General features: G+C 49.4%; 2 protein-coding genes across 2 annotated transcripts in view; both read right to left on the reverse strand.

Moving 5' to 3' along the window:
• Nucleotides 1-4,807: 4,807 nt before the first annotated feature.
• Nucleotides 4,808-10,999, reverse strand: Fadd (Fas associated via death domain). The gene is made up of 2 exons (XM_036188978.1): nucleotides 10,664-10,999; nucleotides 4,808-8,958 (listed from the first exon to the last, which is right to left on the reverse strand). The coding sequence occupies exons 1-2, from the start codon at nucleotides 10,947-10,949 to the stop codon at nucleotides 8,618-8,620; spliced, it is 627 nt and encodes a 208-aa protein (XP_036044871.1). The 5' UTR covers nucleotides 10,950-10,999; the 3' UTR covers nucleotides 4,808-8,617.
• A 5,346-nt stretch (nucleotides 11,000-16,345) lies between these two features.
• Nucleotides 16,346-19,024, reverse strand: part of Ano1 (anoctamin 1) — an 81,875-nt gene continuing 79,196 nt past the window's right edge. Inside the window, 1 exon segment of the mRNA XM_036177959.1 lies at nucleotides 16,346-18,041. Coding sequence (XP_036033852.1) covers nucleotides 17,775-18,041 — 267 coding nt within the window. The 3' untranslated portion in view covers nucleotides 16,346-17,774.

A 19,024-nucleotide genomic window follows, 5' to 3' on the forward strand; every position in this document is an offset into this window, starting at 1 on the left:
TACTCTCACTAAAGGAAATTTTGACAAGGGTGTTGGAGGATGTTGAACCTCTGCAAGTGCCAAGATCTTGAGTGTATCAGGTTGTGCATCCCCTAGGAGGAAATCTGTGTCTACCCATCTGGTCCACAGTTGCACTGAGACCTGAGGGTTAGTCAAACTGGTGAGGGTCTCTAAAGGATCTCATTGGGGCCTCCAAATGTTTCAGGGTAGAGACCCAAAAAAACACTCAGTAGGACCAAAATCCAAATTAAGAGTGTATTTAGCCAGCTGGCAACTGCCTGGAGAGAAAGAAATACATGAATTTTACAAGAAACTTGTAAGTCAAAGCACACACACACACAAATGACATCCTTATTGGCAGTTGTGGGGAGAAGTAAGCAAACAAGCAGTTTAACAGAAGTCAAAACATGCAGTTAGCTGGGGCATTTTTTTTTTTAAATTTTAAAGATTTATTTATTTATTATGTGTAGTGTTCTGTCTGCATGTTTCTCTGCAGGCCAGGAGAGGGCGCCAGACCTCATTGTGAGCCATCTATCTTTCGGTTGCTGGGAATTGAACTCAGGACCTCTGGAACAGCAGCCAGTGCTCTTAACCTCTGAGCCATCTCTCCAGCCCAACTTGGAATTTTTTTTTTTTTTTTGGACAGGCTATGTTCATGGACATCTTTTCTTTCTTTCTTTCTTTCTTTCTTTCTTTCTTTCTTTCTTTCTTTCTTTCTTTCTTTCTTTCTTTTTTTTAAATGCCGAATGCTGTTTATAGGAGGTCTTAAACACAGGCTTACAGCACAATGGGAGAACCCCAGAGGGCAGAAGTTCACTGCCAATGTTTTACAATCTTGCATCTATAGCTGGGTCATTTTGACACTGAGTTTCTTTTTCTTTCTTTTCTTTTCTTTTTTTCTGGAGCTGAGGACTGAACCCAGGACCTTGCGCTTGCTAGGCAAGCGCTCTACCACTGAGCTAAATCCCCAACCAGACACTGAGTTTCTAGAATAGGATTTTGAGTACTTTTTTCCACAGGACTTTTCACAGTGGGCATACAAAACGGGGGTGGGGTGGGGTCAGTTTTGGCTTAAACCAAAGATGGTTCCATATGAGCTAAGAGGAAGAACCTTTGCTCTCAGGGACTTTGCCACTTTCTTGGGTCAGTGGTGCCTGACTGGGCAGTAGAAGGTTCTGTGGGTCCGGCTGGCTCCATCTGGCGGGTAGCTTATCTAGAAGTTGGACTCTGTCCCTTCCTCCCCACCACCCTGGGACACCCTATGCAGCCCTAACCAGCCAACCTGAAGCCCCTCCTCTCTTCCTTGCTGCAGAGGAAGATGGAACCTGTCTTCCCACACCACCAGGCTCAGGAGACCCAGAGACACTTGCAACACTTGCAAGAATTTGCTGGAGTACACAGCCAGAGTAGTTTGTGGACATAACACCTCAAGGCACCCCCCAAACGGTGACAGACATCACCACGTGGCCCTCAAGTCAGCTGGGGGTGGGGTGAGGCAGCACTCTGGAAGTCTGTTTGTTTAGCCATCTTTCTCTTCCTCTCTCCCACTCTGTCTCCTTTTCCCCTTCCCTCCTTTGTCTTCCTTTTCGAGACAGGGGTGCTCTATGTAGTCCTGGCTGGCCCTGAACTCAGGAATCTGCCCACCTCTGCCTCTTGAGTGCTGGGGTTAAAAGTGTGTGCCACCATACCTGGCCCCTTTTGTTTTGTTTTTGAGGCAAGGTCTCCTGAAGTCCATGTTGGCTTGGAACTGTGTGGCTTAGGCTGGGTTTGAACACTGATCTTCCTGCCTTCACCTCCTGAGCACCAGTGTGCTGCCACACAGCTTTTCCTTGTTTGGTGGGGTGTGTGTATGGGGGTGGTAGTTTGGATAGAGTCTGACTATGTAGCCTAGGCTGGTCTCCAACTGTTAATCTCCTGCCTGAGGTCAGCTAACCCCTCTAATTTCACTCCCTGTGGCCTTTCCCACAGTTTCCTAGGACTAAACTGTTTGCCTTCCTGGGGAACTTCTGCTTATCTTATGAAACCCAACTGTGATGTGAACTGTCAACTTGACAGAATCCAGATCACCTGGGATATGAAGCTTTAAGCAGCCTGTGGGTAATTATCTTGATTACATTAATTTATGTGGGAGGACCCATTTTAATTGTAGGTGAGCCTTTCCCAAGGCAGGAAAGAGGGCTGGTGAGATGGCTTCATAGGTAAGGGCACTTGCAGCCAAACCTGAAAACCTGAATTCGACCACTGGACCCACAGGTGGGGTGAGAGAACCAATCAACGCCCGCAAGCTATCCTCTAACCTCCACACATATATCATGCATCAGTGCCCTCCTACAAATATATAAAATGTAATAAAACTATAAAAAATTAATAAAATGGTGCAAGTTAGCTAAGTCAATCATTTTGTTTTTTTCCTTCTTTAAGACAGGGTTTCTCTGTGTAGCCCTGGCTGTCCTGGAACTCACTCTGTAGACCAGGCTGGTCTTGAACTCAGAGATCTGCCTGCTTCTGACTCCTGAGTGCTGGGATTAAGGGTATTTGACACTACCACCTGGCTGCACTTTGCTTTATAATTTTTTTTTTTTTTTTTTTTTTGGAGACAGGGTCTGCTTAGTCTGGGTTAGTATTGCTGTGATGAAACACCATGACCAAAAAGCAAGTTGGAGAGAAAAAGGTTTATTTGGCTTATACTTCCACATCATAGTCTATCACTGTAGTCAGAACAGGAACTCAAACAGGGCAGCAACCTGGAGGCAGAAGCTAGCTGATGCAGAGGCCATGGAGGGGTGTTGGCTTGTTTAGCCTGCTCTCTCACAGAACTCAAGACCACCATCCCAGCATCCCTTCTGTGCCCCATCCTGTGCCAAGCTCCCCAGATTGTGCCCTGCTGCTGTCATATCATACCACCCAAACCCTCCTCCCACCACTGACCACACACACACCCTGGTTCTTTCCCACTGCTGAGTCTCCTCCTGCTCCTTCTGCCCAGCCTGAAGCTAGAGAAGTACTTGAAGGGCGTAAGCACAATCTCTTCACCAGATGTACCAGTCAGAAGGCTGTAGTATAGAGCCATCAGGAGGTGAAGGCGGTCCTTCTGATGTTAGTAGTCCTGAGTCCAGAGTGCTGAAGGCTAGGACAGTGAGACAGGCTTATAGCTCCAAGCCTCTCCAAGACAGGGATGACTACGGGCTTCAGAGGCAGAGACTGATGGCTTGGGGGTGTGTGTATCCAACCTTCAGATATCCAGGGAGGATGTGATCCCCAAAATTCACTTCAGAATTATAATCAAGTTACCAAACAATCAAACAATAGAAATACAAAAAGCATCCTCAGGGCAGGTGAGATGGCTCATTAGGTAAAGGTTCTTGCTGTGCAAGCCTGGCAACCTGAGTTCTATCCCCAGAACCTAAAAAAAGATGGAAAAAGAAAACCAATTCCACCAAGTGGTCCCCTGACCTCCATCTGCACATTATGGCAAGAATGCTCACACACACAACACATTTTCACATGTGCCCCATGGACTGCAAACTGGACACTACTCCTAGGGACTCAGGTTACAGGCTTACAGCCAGCAACAGCAGCATTAGCAGCAGCTAAGCTACAAGTCCTAAGCTCTGGGTGCCTGCATCCTTCAAGGGATGGCAGCTCCTAGGAACCTACAGTGACTAGCCTCTTGCCTGGGCCTCCAACTGCTAAAATTGCTGCTGTGAAGCAGTGGCTACTTCTGCTTCTGGGGAAAAGCCTTTTATTGGGCCTAATACTGCAACACCAGAAAGCATCAAAGGAGGGTGTTGCAGCAAGGGTGTAGCATGCAGATGAAGCACTGTATCCACACCAATCACAAGTTTCCAGTTACAGACTTCCCACTGAGTTCCAAGGATTGAAGATGGGCAGTCAATGAAGGCATCCAGGCTTGGGCCTGGCTGGTTGTCTAATGCAGCTGCTGTGCCTGGAGCAAAGCCTCCTAGGGGCAGGAGCATGTCTTATGTACAGAGGTCCCTTGGAGTTGGCATGGTCTCAGCATGCTTCCCCAATGTAGGCTGCTGTGGCGATGACCATTCTGAAGCCATGCCTGGTTTATGTGGTGCTGGGACTAGAACCTGCAACTTTGTGCATGCACTTTACTGAACTACAGCCACACCTTTATTTACTTGGCAACTAGATATTATTTAGGCTTTTTTTTCTTTCTTTTTTCTTTTGGATACGGTCATTCTGGCTTTGAACTTGTACCAGTCCTCCTGTCTCAGCCTACCAGGTGTTGGATCATAAGTGTGAGCCACACACAGCATCTCAACATACACCCCAGGCTGGTCTAGATTCTTCTGCTTCCTGAGTGCTGGGATTATGCATGTATCACAACTGGCCTGCCTGTAGTCTTAAGATGTACAGCTCACCAAGTGACTCAGTAGTCCTGAGGGTGACCTTTAGCATTTGAAAACTGAGGCTGGGAGGTGGGGGTCCTGGGCTAGTGGGCAAGCAGGATGTCTAAGCAGTGAGCCCACTGCTGAGAATAAATGAAGCAAACAGCCTAGAGCACCCAGAAAGCATTGCTGTGGGGTATCCACCAGAAAAGACTACTTAGACACAGGCTTACACCAACAGAAAGTCTTGGCTGGTAATAACAGTGGGTATCTGAAATGCCAGGGGAGCCTTGAGCCTTTTTCAGTGTGAGCTTTTAAGCACAAAAACTACCCTGGGTTGACATACTTCGGTTAGCAAGAACAGTTAGCCAGAAGCAGAACTACAGAAGCCAAAAAGCAAGGTTAATACATTTAGAGACTTTCCCAGAACTATGAACTTCAATGGATTAGGTCTTTGTTTTTGTTTTGACAGGCAGTACTGTCTACATGCTGAGTGTTACAGTCTGAATGGCACTTCCTTCATGGAGTCAGTTGTGCTAAGGTCTGGAGGTCTGTTACAGCATGAGCTTGTGCAAGCAGCCATTGATTTACTTGGGGAGTTCCACCCCTCCAGAGGCCTGAGGTAATATGGCAAGTAGGGAGCATCTCCTCTGCGTCCTGGGCCAGGGCTGTAGGGGAACCATGGATGGGCATAGCACCAATAGACATACTTGATCCTGGAGGGTGACTATCCCTGCCCAAGTTGGCTTTCTAGTGAAAAGAAACCTCAGCATCTTTGTATGTGTTTTTCCTACCTGGTGGGGAAGCCAGGGAACACATGGGTCTTTCAATGTGTCTGTGCAAACTCAGAGGAAGCAAAGACTTTATCTATAGTCAAGTTGGTGACAGTTTCAGCTGCCATCAGGTGTTGACCTGGGTTTTAGCTGTGAACAGGCAAAAGAGAGAAATGTAGTGTATGTGTGCTGACTGATGACCTCATCTGGAGGGCACTAGCTGTGTCCTATGCCTCCAGCCAGGAGACCTATGGGAAAAAGTGCCACTGCCCTATGCTTTTACTACCAGTAGAACTTGGCTATATAAAAAACTGGACTAGATCTCCCAGACCTCAGGCCTGCCAAAGATACAGAATTCAAATTAGCAATGTAATTAGGTGCACATCAATCAGCTGAGAAAACACACAACAGGCCCCTCTAACTATAACTATCACACAGTTCAGGGACCCCAAGTGTTGGAAATGACCTGCTGCAGTCACTACTGAGCACAGAGACTTGTCTTCTGCACTCTATAGGAGTCCTGTGCTTACCCCAATATGCAGTGTGGGGTTTTCTGGGCTGTGGGGTTGGTGTTTTTTTGATAGGCTCTCATGCAGTTTATACTGGACTTGGACTCAGTAAGAGACCCGGCCTAGAGCTGCCCCTCCCATTCAGCCTCCCAAGTGCTGGGACTACAGGTGTATATACCACGCCATACTTGGCTTTTTGTTTGAGATGAGGTCTCTGTAGCCTAGGATGGTCTTAAAATGCAGCAATCCTCCTGCCTCAGTCTCCAGTGTTGGGACACCAGGTATGAGCAGCATGCCTGCTTTATTTTGATGGACAAGGACTATACATCACCTCTATAGTCCATTTAGGCTTTGGGAGTCTGGGAGCTGTGGACCTCTACACATATCCCTACCATGCTGTCCTGTTCTAGCCACACCCAAAAACCTCCAGCCCTGTCACTTGGCTTTGGTTCAGTGAAGCCTTGGTGATAATGAGTCCTGTGGCCGGCAAGTAACCCTCAGGCCAGCCTCCACTTAGCACATGACTTGAGGTTGTGTGGGCTTCCCAGCCCACATCTTCTAGCAAACCAGTACTGCCTTTGCATCAGCTACTGGAAGGCCATGGTCCATGGTGGCTACATCACACATTCCATCACATCATGTTCCACTGTCTGGTTTGAAATATGGTCCACACAGGGACCTTGTGACCAGAAGGCAGTCAGCTGGATGACTCAGAAATGATTGTGGAATTCAAAAATAGGAAGCTAAAAATATGCAGGGCAGCTGGCTTCTAGGAACGGGCGGATCTGTGGTTCCAACCATTGGTGGGGGATGGGCAGGAGCCAAGGTCCTGCTAGGAGCTGAGGAGTGAAAGGTAGACAAGGTGAGTGTTGGCTCTGACTGGCCATTAACAGGGGAGTGGGATTGTGTTGAAGCATCCAGGACAAATCTGGGCACAAGCTGGGTAGATGCAGATTTGTGGAGTGCTAACCCTGATGATACCCATGTTTTAATCCTCCAACATGGTTGAAGGGACTCTGTACAAAGGGATAAATTCCTGTGGTAGCCCACAAGGTCTGTAGCAGCAGCAACTGAGACCTGATACTAAACTGTCACTTGAGGGGAGGGAAATGCAGCAAATGACACAGTGAAGGGGCTCCAAAAGCCATGGAACATTCTCTCAAATCTAGAAGGACACAGGCCTGCTCACATCTGAACTGACCCCTGGACAGCCAGTTTGGACTCCTAAGCTGTTAAAAAAAAAGAAAAAAAAGATAGAAAGTGAAATCCAAGTCCACCAATCTGTGACTTGCCACAGGACATTTAAAAGGCATCTGCAAGTGTCTCAGTGGGGTTGCCCAAGCTGCCTAGAGTGCGGGCCCGAAAGACTTGGGCCTGGGTGAGGCTACCACGCTGGTGACCATGGCACTTGAGAAGCAGAGGCAGGATGGTCAGGAAGGAGTTCAAGGCCACTTCAGTTATAAGGCCAACCTAAGTTATATCTGGGTTATATGACACCCTGTTTCAAAACAAACCAAAAACCCTCAAAATGGGGGGAAAGGAGGAGGGACTAGAGAGGAGCACAGCAAACACCCACCAAAGACCTTGAACAGGCCTTTGCATATTCTAGGGAGCCAAGACACGAGGGTTGTGGCTACAGGCAGGTGGGATATGGGGTCATAGAAAACTGGACGAGTCCCCAGAGTGGTCAGGAGAGGCCTCGGTGGCCAAGAGTTTGAGCAAGGCAGATCAGCCAGATGGATAGGTGTTAGACTGAAAAGCACAGCAGGCCTGAGGCTGGGGAGGGTGCACCCGAGGAATGCAGCAGTGAGGGACCAACAATTATGGGGAAGGGGGTGAGGAGATCCCAAGTGTGCTGAGGGGTCATCTGCCTGGTGGGGTGGACAGAGCAGAGAGGAGAAAAGGAGGGCACAGGACCTCAGTGCATTTGACCCATGTTAGAGCACAGGACCCAGGCTGGTCACTTGTGAAGCAAACACTAGGTTTAGGACATGAGGTGCCGCTCTTCACTGTCAGAGATCCACCTGCCTCTATCTCCCTGAGTGCTATGATCAAAGGTGTATACAGCCAAAGGTTGGAAAGCTTGGCCACAAAGTGTGGCAAGTCAAGGCCCCTTGCTGATGTGAAGCAAACCAGACAGGAAATCCCACCACCCCATTCACAACTAGCACCTAGGGCTGTAAGGACACTGTCGTCAGCCTGCCATACTTCTGAGATTAGAAGGGTTCTTAACATAGCAGAAATCCTAGGTGATACAGGTGTTTCCAGGTAGACACTTGCTTGTTTTTGTGAGACAGTCTCATGTGTAGGTCTTATTCCTGTTGCCATGGAGTGCAGAAATTCTCAACTCTCAAGTGCTAGGATTTTAGAGTGAGCCATTACATCTCGGCCCAGGGAACTTGTTTGAATGCCATGGTAGAAACAGGGGAGCCACCCTTTAAACCAGTCCTTCCCAGAGGCAGCAATTTGAATAGGCAATGAATTTTGGAATCAGTGCTCGCAGGAGCTGATGTGCCAGGGTGAGGTGTGCCAGGCTCCTGCAAGGACCACTTGTTTGGGGGTCAGGTGCTGCTCTCTGATGGCCTCCAAGGAAATGGGACAGATGTCCTCAGGGCCAACTGTGAGGCAGCCAAGTGCTCTGAACTGAGTTGGTATCCTTCCCCGGGGAACAACAGGAAGGCTCTCAAACTTTCAACACGTGTGCCGTTAGCTCCAACTTCCTCCTTGTGAGACGACCAGGGACTTCTCTCCAGGGAAGGAGCAGCAGTGGAGAACACGAAGGGAACCCTCCATGTGTCCCCAAAGTTCAGGGAGCAGAGGTTCTAGACATACAGCTTGGCTTCAGGAGCCAGTTCAAGCTTGTGAACGGGCTCTGGCCTGGATCAACAAGGTCTTCTTGGCACCAGGAACAGAAGGCACTTGGTGATGAATCAGTGTATCAAGTCCACAGTGACTCCAGAAGGGAGCATCAGGCTTGTCACGGTGTTTCTGAGGAAGACACAGCTGGGTCCCATAGCACTGGGGACCCATCCTCACTCTCATTCACAGACCCCTGGGCCTGCAGTGCCTCTTCTACCAGGTCGGCCACCAGGTTCAGCCGGCAGGCCCGCAGTGCCTTTACCAGTCCAGCCACCGAGGCTTTCTCCCTCTCGGCAATTTTCCACACCCTCAGAGTCTCCCTTACCTGATCACTCAGGCTTCGGGGATACCTCTCCTCAACCCCATCAATTTTGGCCTCAGACAATTTCAGCTGACGGGCCAGTCTCTTCCAGTCTCTCCCCACATTGTCACACACGATGTCAAATGCCACCCGCAGATCTAAAAGGAAAACAGCAGCATGACTTACAGAGGAGCTCGGGGAAGTCTTCCCATGGCCACCACATGTGGACCTGAGCACTTCAAATCCAACACCACTGAAGCCAGACAGGTCTTGTGCAAAGATACTTAGCAGCCCAGGAGCTATTTCAAGAGACCTACATTGGCCTCCTAATCTGTCTAGTCCTACTCCTTCAGAATGGGTCACAGCGAGCTACAGTTTAAAAGACCAGAAACCGAGGAGAGGCTGGGGAGTCAGAGGGAAAAAAATTAGAGCCACCTTCACACCCTCAATAGTGGTCTGGCCAAAGTCCCTAAAGCTGCATTCACCTCATTCTACACTATGAGCTTTGCTGGTCTGACTGGAGAACACACTCCAGAGCACCTGCCAGGCATAGGCAAGGCTGAAGGAGATGACTAAGGGAGCCCTGGGCAGTGGCTGAGAACCCCTTACTGGATTCCTGCAACAATACCAAACACTTAAATGCCTTGGAGATGTGAACACACAACCCATTTCCTTGTGTATCTTGTACACTTTGGCAGAGGAAACAATCCTGTTTCAAATAGTTTGTGTGTGATACAAACTGTCACAGCATGTAGTGTCAGTACCTGGGGATCTGATTTTGTCTGCACTTTAGATTTCAGAGCTTTTGACTATGAGGAAGGCTTAGTCTCTCAATGGTGGATCCAATCATGGAAAGGAGAGCGGATCATGGTAGCTTTGAGTTCCCTGGTGGATCAGTCCACTCATTCCTAATTTGATGGCGTTACTGAGGTGGTGGAAACCTTCAGGGGCAGGCCTACTTAGAGGCAGTACAATGGCTGTATTGTTGGGGCAGTGTATTTTGTCCCAAGCTCCTTCCTGTCCCTGCTTCCTGGTGGCCATGAGGTAATCAGCTTTGCTCCACCATGCCCTCAGCTGCTTTGATTTCCTGCCTCACTGCAGACCAAGAGCAACGGAGCTAGCCAACCAGGATCTAAAGAAACCTTTGCCCCTTTAAATGGCTTCTTGGGTATTTGCCACAAGTGAGGAAGAGTCTAACAGATGCTTAACCTGTATCCACACCCCAAGGCCAGACTGGTGTGGCTCTGTTGTGATTGCTACCCACTGTGCATTATGGGAAGCCCCAGTGCCTCCTCTCTACTACAAAACGGAAGTAGCAGAGGCTAACGAGGCACTGTGGACTCTGGACCCGGCTCAGCCGCAGCACAGTTCTCCTTTGGCTAGGAAGCACACTGCTTGGACAAAGACACTCCCTGCGGAAATGGTGACGGGCAGCAGGCACACTTGACCTTTGCCTACTCTCTTCAACTCTATCCTCCTTAGGGTTAGGGAGCCTTAGCCACATCCATTTCTTAGCTGAGGTTTCAATTTACCCGGAGAGAAAGAGAAAGAGAGAGAGAGAGAGTGTGTGTGTGTGTGTGTGTGTGGTGGCAAGCACTACAGGTCTCTGGTGAGTTAATCTTGGTGCTGGGGCAAGTGGTAGCAGAGCGAGCGCCTCCTTAGCGAGAGCTAAGGTTCAACTCCGGCATTGCAAGCAAGACAAGCTCACGATCTCCCCAGTCCCGGCTCGCCTATCCGGAAAAGTGGGCGTGCCCTAGAGTCCTTCCTAGCAGGAGCAAGCAAAGGGAACCCTGAGGCCGGGGCAGTGGCCAGGCTTCCCCGCCCATTCCCTGCCTCTGGGCCTCCTCCCGCCCCCTAGCCCACCTGCCTCCCCCGGCGAGGCCGCGGCCGCGGCCCCCGCCTCGAAGTCGTCTAGGCGTTGCAGTAGGTCGTGTCTGCGCAGCGAGGCGAGCAGCTCGCGCAGCAGCCCGGTGCGGGCGCGCTCCAGATCGTTCTGCTCCAGCAGCACCGAGAACAGGTCCAGGCCACTCTGCACGCGCTCCAGCTTTCGTTTGCCTACGCGCTCACGGCACAGGAACTTTAGCTCCATCAGATCGCTGTTCGACAGGCTGCCGGACAGCGAGTGCAGCAGTACTAGGAAGGGGTCCATGGCAGCGACGCCGTCGGGTTACCCCTCAGCGATTCCCTACAGGAAATCACCGCGGGCGTTCCCGCCCAGTATCTCGCGAGAATTCCAGATCTCACGCATGCGCCTCGTGTGCGGCCGTACCCGCTTCCGCCCGGGCTAGCAAAGGCTGACTGTAGTTTCGACTCTTGCGCTACGGTGGCTTCAGCGCTTGCGCACGGTGGTTCCCGCCCCTGCGCCGCACAGATCGTTAGCCCGCGGCGATGGTCTGGGTGGGATCTTGAGGTTCCAGGTTTACCTCTGCGGAGCTGTGCGGCTACTGTGTGTTGGGTGGGAGGGCAGTTGCAGGCCGCAGGGATGCTTACTGCGGCAGGATCACGTTCAAGCACGATTTAAAAAAAAAAAAAAAAAAAAAAAAAAGATTCATTTATGGGCTGGAGAGACGGCTCAGGGGTTAAGAGCACTGGCTGTCCTTTCAACTCCGAGCACCCACATGATGACTCACAGCTATCTGTAACTCTAGTTTCAGGGGCTTTGACACCCTCTTCTGGCAGGCGCACGTGTGGTACACAGACAAAATACCCATACATATAAAATAAAACATTAAGAAATATTTATTTATGAACATTTGCAGTTTAAGTGCCCCACATTGGTGCAGTACCCACGGAGGCCAGAAGATGGTTCGGATTCTCTAGACCAAAGGTTCTCAACCTTCCTGATGCTGTGACCCCTTAATACAGTCATCATATTGGGTGACCCCCAACAATAAAATTATTTTCATCGCTATTTCAGTAACAGTAATTACAGTTATGAATCGTAATGTAAATATCTGTGTTTTCTCGTGGTCTTAGGTGACCTCTGTGAAAAGGTCATTCGACCCAAATGGGTTGTGACCCATAGGTTGAGAAACACTGCCCTAGAACAGTTACAGTTGGTTGTGAGCACTTGTATGGGTCCAGGTCCTCCGATAATGCTCTTAACTGTTGAGCCATCTCACGGGCCCAGTAATGTGTATATTAAAATCAGTAGAAGAGAGAGAGAGATCCAGGACAGGCACCAAAACTACACAGAGAAACCCTCTCTCGAAAAACAAAAACAAACAAACAAAAAATCGGTAAAAGAGAGGAACTAGAATATTATCATCAGAAAAAGTTGATGCACGTCAGAGGCTGTGGAGATGTTAACTGCTGTGATTTGAGCTTTCATTAACAATACAGTATGTTCCCCATAGCCACGAACTGTTACTATGTATGAATTAGAAATAAAGTAGGGGCTTGTTCAAGGGCTTCAGTGGGCCAAGTGCCTGCTGCACAATCATGAGGACCTGAGTTCAGATCCTGCCTGATGCCTACATAAAAAGCCAGAAAAGATGGTACCCATCTGTAACCCCAACTCTAGTGGAGACAGGTGGATTCCTGGTGCTCAGTGACCAGCCATCCTAGCTGAGTGGCTCAGCTTCAGGTTCAGTGAGACCCAGCTGTGCACAGCATACCCCACAGACTGCAGGTGTGCACCACCAGACCCAGTTTATTTTGTTGTTGTTCTGGGTGTCAATCTCATGTTAGATGTGTGTTCTATAAACACTCCCACTTTTGTGCACCACTTTTTCAGTCTGTTCATAAGATCCTGCAATAAAAATGTTCATTATTTTGATGAAATCAGGTGCATGTGTTTTTCTTTTTATTTAAAGAAGGGGGGGGTCTCTCTGATGATGGTGACCAGATCGTGCCTCTCAAGAAGTATCTCCTTCAGCTTGGTGGTGGTGGCGCTTGCCTTTAATCCCAGCACTAGGGAGGCAGAGGCAGGCAGATCTTTGTGAGTTCGAGGCCAGCCTGGTCTACGAAGCTAGTTCCAGGACAGTCAGAGCTGTGACACAGAGAAACACTGTCTCGAAAAACAAAACAAACAAAAAGAAGTAACTCCTTCATCTCTGTCCAGAAGAGAAGAAACACAGAAGCAGTGCCAGCCATGAAGAGTGCCAGTCCCCATTCCACCGCTGTGAAATGCCAGCAGCCACCACCACCTGGTTTAGATATCTACATCTTAATCCCAGACCCTTGACACCCAGGTTTAGTCCTGGCCCTTAGACAGAGGCCATGAAGGCATGCTGGGTAGAAAACTCTGTAATGCAATGAAGATAAGGCCCTAGGTTAGGAGATTTCCCTGGCTTGCCTCAGAGGACCTGTCTGGGCTTTATCTCTCACGGGGTTGGAACTAAAGAGCCCTGAAGAGGAAGGGGCCCAGGTCAAAGCTCGAGGCACGGTTATGCCCTGGGTCTTGGGGACTGGGTGTGTGTGTGTGGTCCAATCTGTTTTGGTTTTTGGTGGTTTTTTTTTTTGGTTTTTGGTTTTTTTGGTGTTTCTCTGTGTAGCTTTGTGCTTTTCCTGGAACTCACTTGGTAGCCCAGGCTGGCCTCGAACTCACAGAGATCAGCCTGGCTCTGCCTCCCGAGTGCTGAGATTAAAGGTGTGCGCCGCCGCCCCCCCCCCCCCCCCCGGCTTTTTTTTTTTTTTTAACTGTTTTTGTTTGTTTGTGTTTTTTGTTTGTTTGTTTTTGTTTTTGTTTTTTTGTTTTTTGAGCTGAGGATCAAACCCAGGGCCTTGCACTTGCTAGGCAAGCGCTCTACCACTGAGCTGAATCCCCACCCCGTGGTCCAATCTGAAGTTCAGTTCTCAGGATTCTTTTGGTACTTATGGCTCACAGAGCTTCAGGAAATGTGTGGCTTCTGTTTGCAGCATCATTTGCACCCAGGATCTTGGTTTATGCTCCCTGGATGCAGATTGCCAGGCTGCCAGCAGAGGGCAGCAGCCACCAACAGAAAGAGGTTGCTAAGAGTCAGCATGGAGATCAGCAAAGAGGGTGGTTAATTGGGGACACAAAAGGACAGAGACTTCAGATTAACCATCGTCTTCTGTTTCAGAGACCTAGCATGTCTCACCTGAGTGCTGGGATTACAGGCATGAACCACCAGGCCAGGGAAAATCTGGAAAATTCAATGCAGATTTCCCTGGCTTTTATGCAGGAGATTTGGAAAATGAGCAAGAAGTGACCTTGTGGAGTAGATCAACTGGAACTGCCTTATACTCATGACAGGCCCCACCTTTGGAAGCAGCAGGGTCCATAAACACCATCCCCGTAGCCTGACATGACTCATTATGTACCTAGTACAAGTTGCAGAACTTGAGGCTGGAGAGATGGCCAGCACTTGCTGCTCTTCCAGAGGACTCAGGGTCGATCCACAGCACCAACATCAGGAGGTTCACCATAGCTCAGAACTCCAACTCCAGGCAACCAGATGCTTTCTTCAGGCCTTTGAGGATATCTGCACTAAGGTGCACATGCCCTCATTCAGACCGGTTCATATACATGCAATTAAAAATAAAAGAAAATCTTAAGAAACAAACAGAAGTTGCAGACCTAGGACTCTTCTTGTCTTGCTCCATCCATGAATCCTCTGCAATGGTAGAGATGTCCAGTGCTAGGTGCCCAGTTCTGGTTCGAAGAGATGGTCTTCCAGCCAGCTTGCTGGGTGACTGCAGCCCCCTTTAAGCAGCTACAGTCTCATCTAAAATAGCACCCCAGCTGTCTGACATTTGGTCAGCAGGTCCCAAGCTTTTGTGGCAATATTAACCACTCTCCATCCACCTCATGCCAGGTTTATTGCAAGCCTGCCTGCAGCCCTCTCTTTGGTGTCCCATTTGATAGTTTCCCCTCAAACATTGCATGACTCCTAGTGTCAATCAAATCCCACTGATGTGCTATCTCCTCCCTCCCTACAGCCCAGGCCACCATGTTCAGTCTCCATGAAGCCAGAGAGTCCTACCCATTATTTTGCCATCTCCTTGCCACTTCATCTCAGAACTCATCAGGTATACTGCCACCTCAGGGCCTTTGCACATGCTCTTCCTGCCCAACCTCCCTCCAGACCTTCATTGTCGGGGCTCTCACTGCTTGTACCCTTTGCAGTAACTTGGGACAGCCTCACCCCTGTTTATGAAGCTGCCAGCATCTCTTGCTTCCAAGTGGGATTATATGGTCGTGGGGTTCATCTTCTGATCAGCATTTGACACCCTCTGTAGGGGCATCCGGAGGGATGAGGCATGTCCACTCTGTCCCTGCAAAGACTTCTTCAGTCCTGCAGGGGGCTCTGTTAGGAGATCTCATGGAGTGAAGCTAAAGACCCTCACCCTGAACCCCCAGGGGTTTCAGAGGAGGGGTCCTGCAACTCTGACTCCAGGTAAGTCTTTTCTGGACCCTCCACATGAGAAGGAAGTGTTCCAGGGCTTTAGACAGTTGTGTTCTTCTCTCTCTCTCTCTCTCTCTCTCTCTCTCTCTCTCTCAACAAGGTCTCACTATGTAGCTCTGGATGACCTTGAATCCACATAGATGCACCTGCTTCTGCCTCCTGAGTGCTGGGATTAAAGGTGTGCAAGCCACCATGCCCAACCAGAACAGCTCTTGAGCCATCGATAGGAGCTGTAGTTTTCAAGAGGGTGTGTGTGGGAGTGCCAACACTAGGGGGTGCCAGAGGCCGCTGCTGCTCTGGGGAGGTTCCAGGGCCAAGTGGCTGTAGACTCCAGGCCAAGCTTGTGGCTATAGCCAAGGGGCTGACTGCTTTACTGGCATTTCAGGTGTTAGAAAAGGATTTTTGTTTTATGACATTATGGTGAATATGGACAACATTTTAAAATAAATGTCCCCACTTGCCCACATGAAAACACTGGCCCCATAATGTTGTTCCTCATGGGATTTCGGGACAATGTATGATGCTGGTTCTAGTGCCCTGGGTTGTAGCTGATGCCCTAGATGTGAAGCTGTAGGACAGGTGGCTGAGGGGTAAGTGTACTCTTCTATGAACTATGTACCGAAGCATAGTCTCATGCCTAGAGGGATCCACACACACAGACACACAAGCACATCTGCACACAGACATGTGAATGCACAAGTACATGTGAACACACACAAGTGAATGTAAACATATGCATGCCTATGTGTAGTATGCACAAACATACTCACTATGGAAATATGCATGTGGAAGCAAGTGTAACAATAGCACACAATGCACTTACAAGGCATAAAAATACACATCCATACATGTGTGCATGCACAGGTATGCATATACATGTGTGCATGCAGATATGCACATGTGGACACAAACACATGCAGGCACACACAAGCAACATGAGTATACACATGCATACACACATGCACAGGGAGGCATACATGAAAACTTGCATAGTCCATACACACACCACAGGGAGATGGCCATGCCAGGACCATCTAGAACAAGTCACACATCTGCCACAAAAGAGATGAAATGTTCTCAAGTCAGTCATGTTCAAATCTGCAGTATCAAGCACAGGGCTCATCAGGGACCATGAAGACAGGAACAGATTGGGACAAGAGCACTCAGAAGAGGCCAGGGTTGTGTATTCAAATTTATTTTGACAAATGTTCAGCCACAGTCTCCTATGGGTGTGTGTACATTCAGTTTTGTTTTGTTTTTTTGTTTTTGTTTTTTTTTCTTTTTTAAAAAAATGGTTTCTGTAAAAGAATTTTTGGTAATTACCTAATTCTGGATATGACAGCTATATACAAAACATCATTGGAAACCACTTCACCGCACAAGAGAAAGGAGAAGCATCAGGTCTCATGATTTTAGCAAACAGTGAAAACCTTCAAAGGCCATGCCTCAGACCCCAGCTGCCGACTACAGCCTTGCCCCCAGCCTTGCCCTAAGGCGAGCGTAGGGAGTTGCCTCTTCCAGCTTGGGCAAGACACTTGGGGCTACAGTGCTGAGAGACCTGCCCAGCTGGTTAGCACACCAACTGAAGCCGGCCCGTGAGGCTTGTTTTCGAGGCTATTACAACAGTAAGTGCCAAGGATCTCATATCCCCGTGAGTGAAAATATAGGTGTGTTACCAAAATAGAAGTCTTTACCGAGAAAAATCTTTGGTAGTAATGATATTCTAATTTCCTCTCAGCATTTGGTTAACTGACAAAATAAACCCCTTCCACCTTGAGCTACAGAAAGAAAATCCCCCCAATCCACCACATTATTGATTTTTAGACAAAAACCAATATGTTGTTATAAAGAGCAGCAAAGGAACCCACGGAGGCCCTGGGGCTTGGTGAAACCCTTAGGCCTTTTTAGAGATGTTCCGCCTGTCACTCCAGCTTGCCTCACAAGGAGGACATCAGCTCGGTGTGAGGGGCCCTTGAGTAGCTGATGTGGAGCCTGCCAGGGACACCAAGAGTGCTGGTCAACCAGGTACCTGCACCCCTCCGTTACCAGCACATAGCACAAAGCTACCATGTGTGTACTGTTTGGGTAGCCAGGTCTGAACTTCTGAGCTCCCAGAAGGAAGGACAGTGGAATCATCCAGCTTGTCCAACTAGAGCAGGTGACATCTTTGGGAACCTGAGTCTAAGTCATCCTCCTGCAAAATGTCACCAGGTTCCTAGACACCACTCTGTCCCTATTCCAAAGCATCCATCAGATGAAGGATGCTGATTCAAGGCCTTGGCCCCTTACCACTATGGAGGGGGCTCTAGGTCCCCCACTATGGGTCTGTGGAACATGCCCTTGCCCCGTTCAGCTCTATCACCAGCCATCCTTGGCATTGAATACTAAAGATAAAAATGTCCCTGCTTAATGGCATTGTGCAAGAATGAGAAGAAACAGAAAAAAGAAAGAAGACAATTGTCATGTCAGAGTGGCCCTCCACATGTGCAGATAACACAAGAGCCACAGGCCCTGGTGGGGCTAAAAGTGCTGGCTCTGGAGGAAACCGGGTGGTCACTTGGTGATGGTCAGAAGCCTGCTGGCCTGCTGGCCTGCCATTGAAGCTACAGCGCGCCCCCGTGGTACTCGTAGCTGGGGACTGGGCTGCCGTCACCTGCCTCTGGCCGGGTTGTGGGGCTATGGTTGTTGCAAGGCACGTCCCTCGGCTTCTCCTTCTCCATCCATGTGTCTAGTAGCTGCTGCTTGCCCTGCTCCTCACGCATGAACAACTCCACCATGAGAACCTTCTCCTTGTGGATCTGCTGGCTGATGTCTTTGGGGATGTCAGGGATCACCCAGTCCACGAAGTCACTCATGAACATCACCAGGTTCTACAGGGGAAAAAGTGATGGGGATGGAGCCAGAGGGGCCTGGAGGATGCCTCAGTCTCTGCCTAGTGTCTATATCACCTGTGTACACCATTTGCATACCCTCACCATAGCCTCACCTATGCGCCCCACCTATGACCCTCTCCTGTGTACATCCAACCTGTATACTCCCACCTGTGCACCCTATTTGCACATCCCGACCTGTGTGCCCCACATATGCACTACCTCCTATCTGCCTGCTCCATGTGGCACAACCCACCCCTTCACTCCCTGTCCCTGTGCATGTCCTATTCTTCTGGGCCTCAGTTTCCCAGAAAGTGTAAACGGGACAGGGAGGTGCAGACCCTGGAAACTCAGGGTTTCTCCCTTTTCTTTTTGAGAAGCTGGGGATGAAGCAAGGTCTTGCCCTCCACTGTCCCGTGTTGGCTTTTTTGAAGAATCTGAACTGAGTGAGCAAGAACATGCTCTGAAAGGTTGATTCTTCAGCTGGGGTCTTCAGAATGACTGAATACCCAGGCCATCAGACACAGCGATAACACCAGGCTGCAAGGAACACAATTAAGGCACTGTGGTGCCAGGAGTGAGCTGAGGGCTGGTCCTTGAAGCCTGAGGCCTGCTAGGTTCCTGAACGCTGGCCGTGCCAGTGGAGATGCTTTAGGGGCAAATCGAAAGTAAGTCAGCCTGTAAGGAAGACAAACATTCTTGTTCATCAAACACCTTTGGGTGCATTTGTTGGCACCTGAGCATCAGTGCTTGGCCTTTGTTCAGAGGTGACTCTCCTAGCTGTGCTCCCAGCTTTGGACTACGGCATGGCTAAGGACCCTCTGCCTCCCTGTCCCCAGCCTGGCTGTGGGAGTCAGTGACCAGCCATTTAGGATGGTAAGGGCTTATTATCTTCTGGTGGCTGGGGCAGCGTGTGCCTGCTGGATGGGCAGAGCTGTCCCCAGGGGAAACCCTCTCCACCACACTCCTGCATGCTATGCTGT

Source organism: Onychomys torridus, chromosome 1 (assembly GCF_903995425.1).
Source record: "Onychomys torridus chromosome 1, mOncTor1.1, whole genome shotgun sequence".
Classification (NCBI taxonomy): Eukaryota; Metazoa; Chordata; class Mammalia; order Rodentia; family Cricetidae; genus Onychomys; species Onychomys torridus.

Excerpts from the sequence above, each read along its gene's own strand:
- Fadd (XM_036188978.1), bottom strand. The coding sequence starts at position 10,949 with ATGGACCCCTTCCTAGTACTGCTGCACTCGCTGTCCGGCAGCCTGTCG. Across the intron at positions 8,959-10,663 it reads GGCCTCGCCGGGGGAGGCAG|ATCTGCGGGTGGCATTTGAC; the intron begins GTGGGCTAGGGG and ends TTTTCCTTTTAG.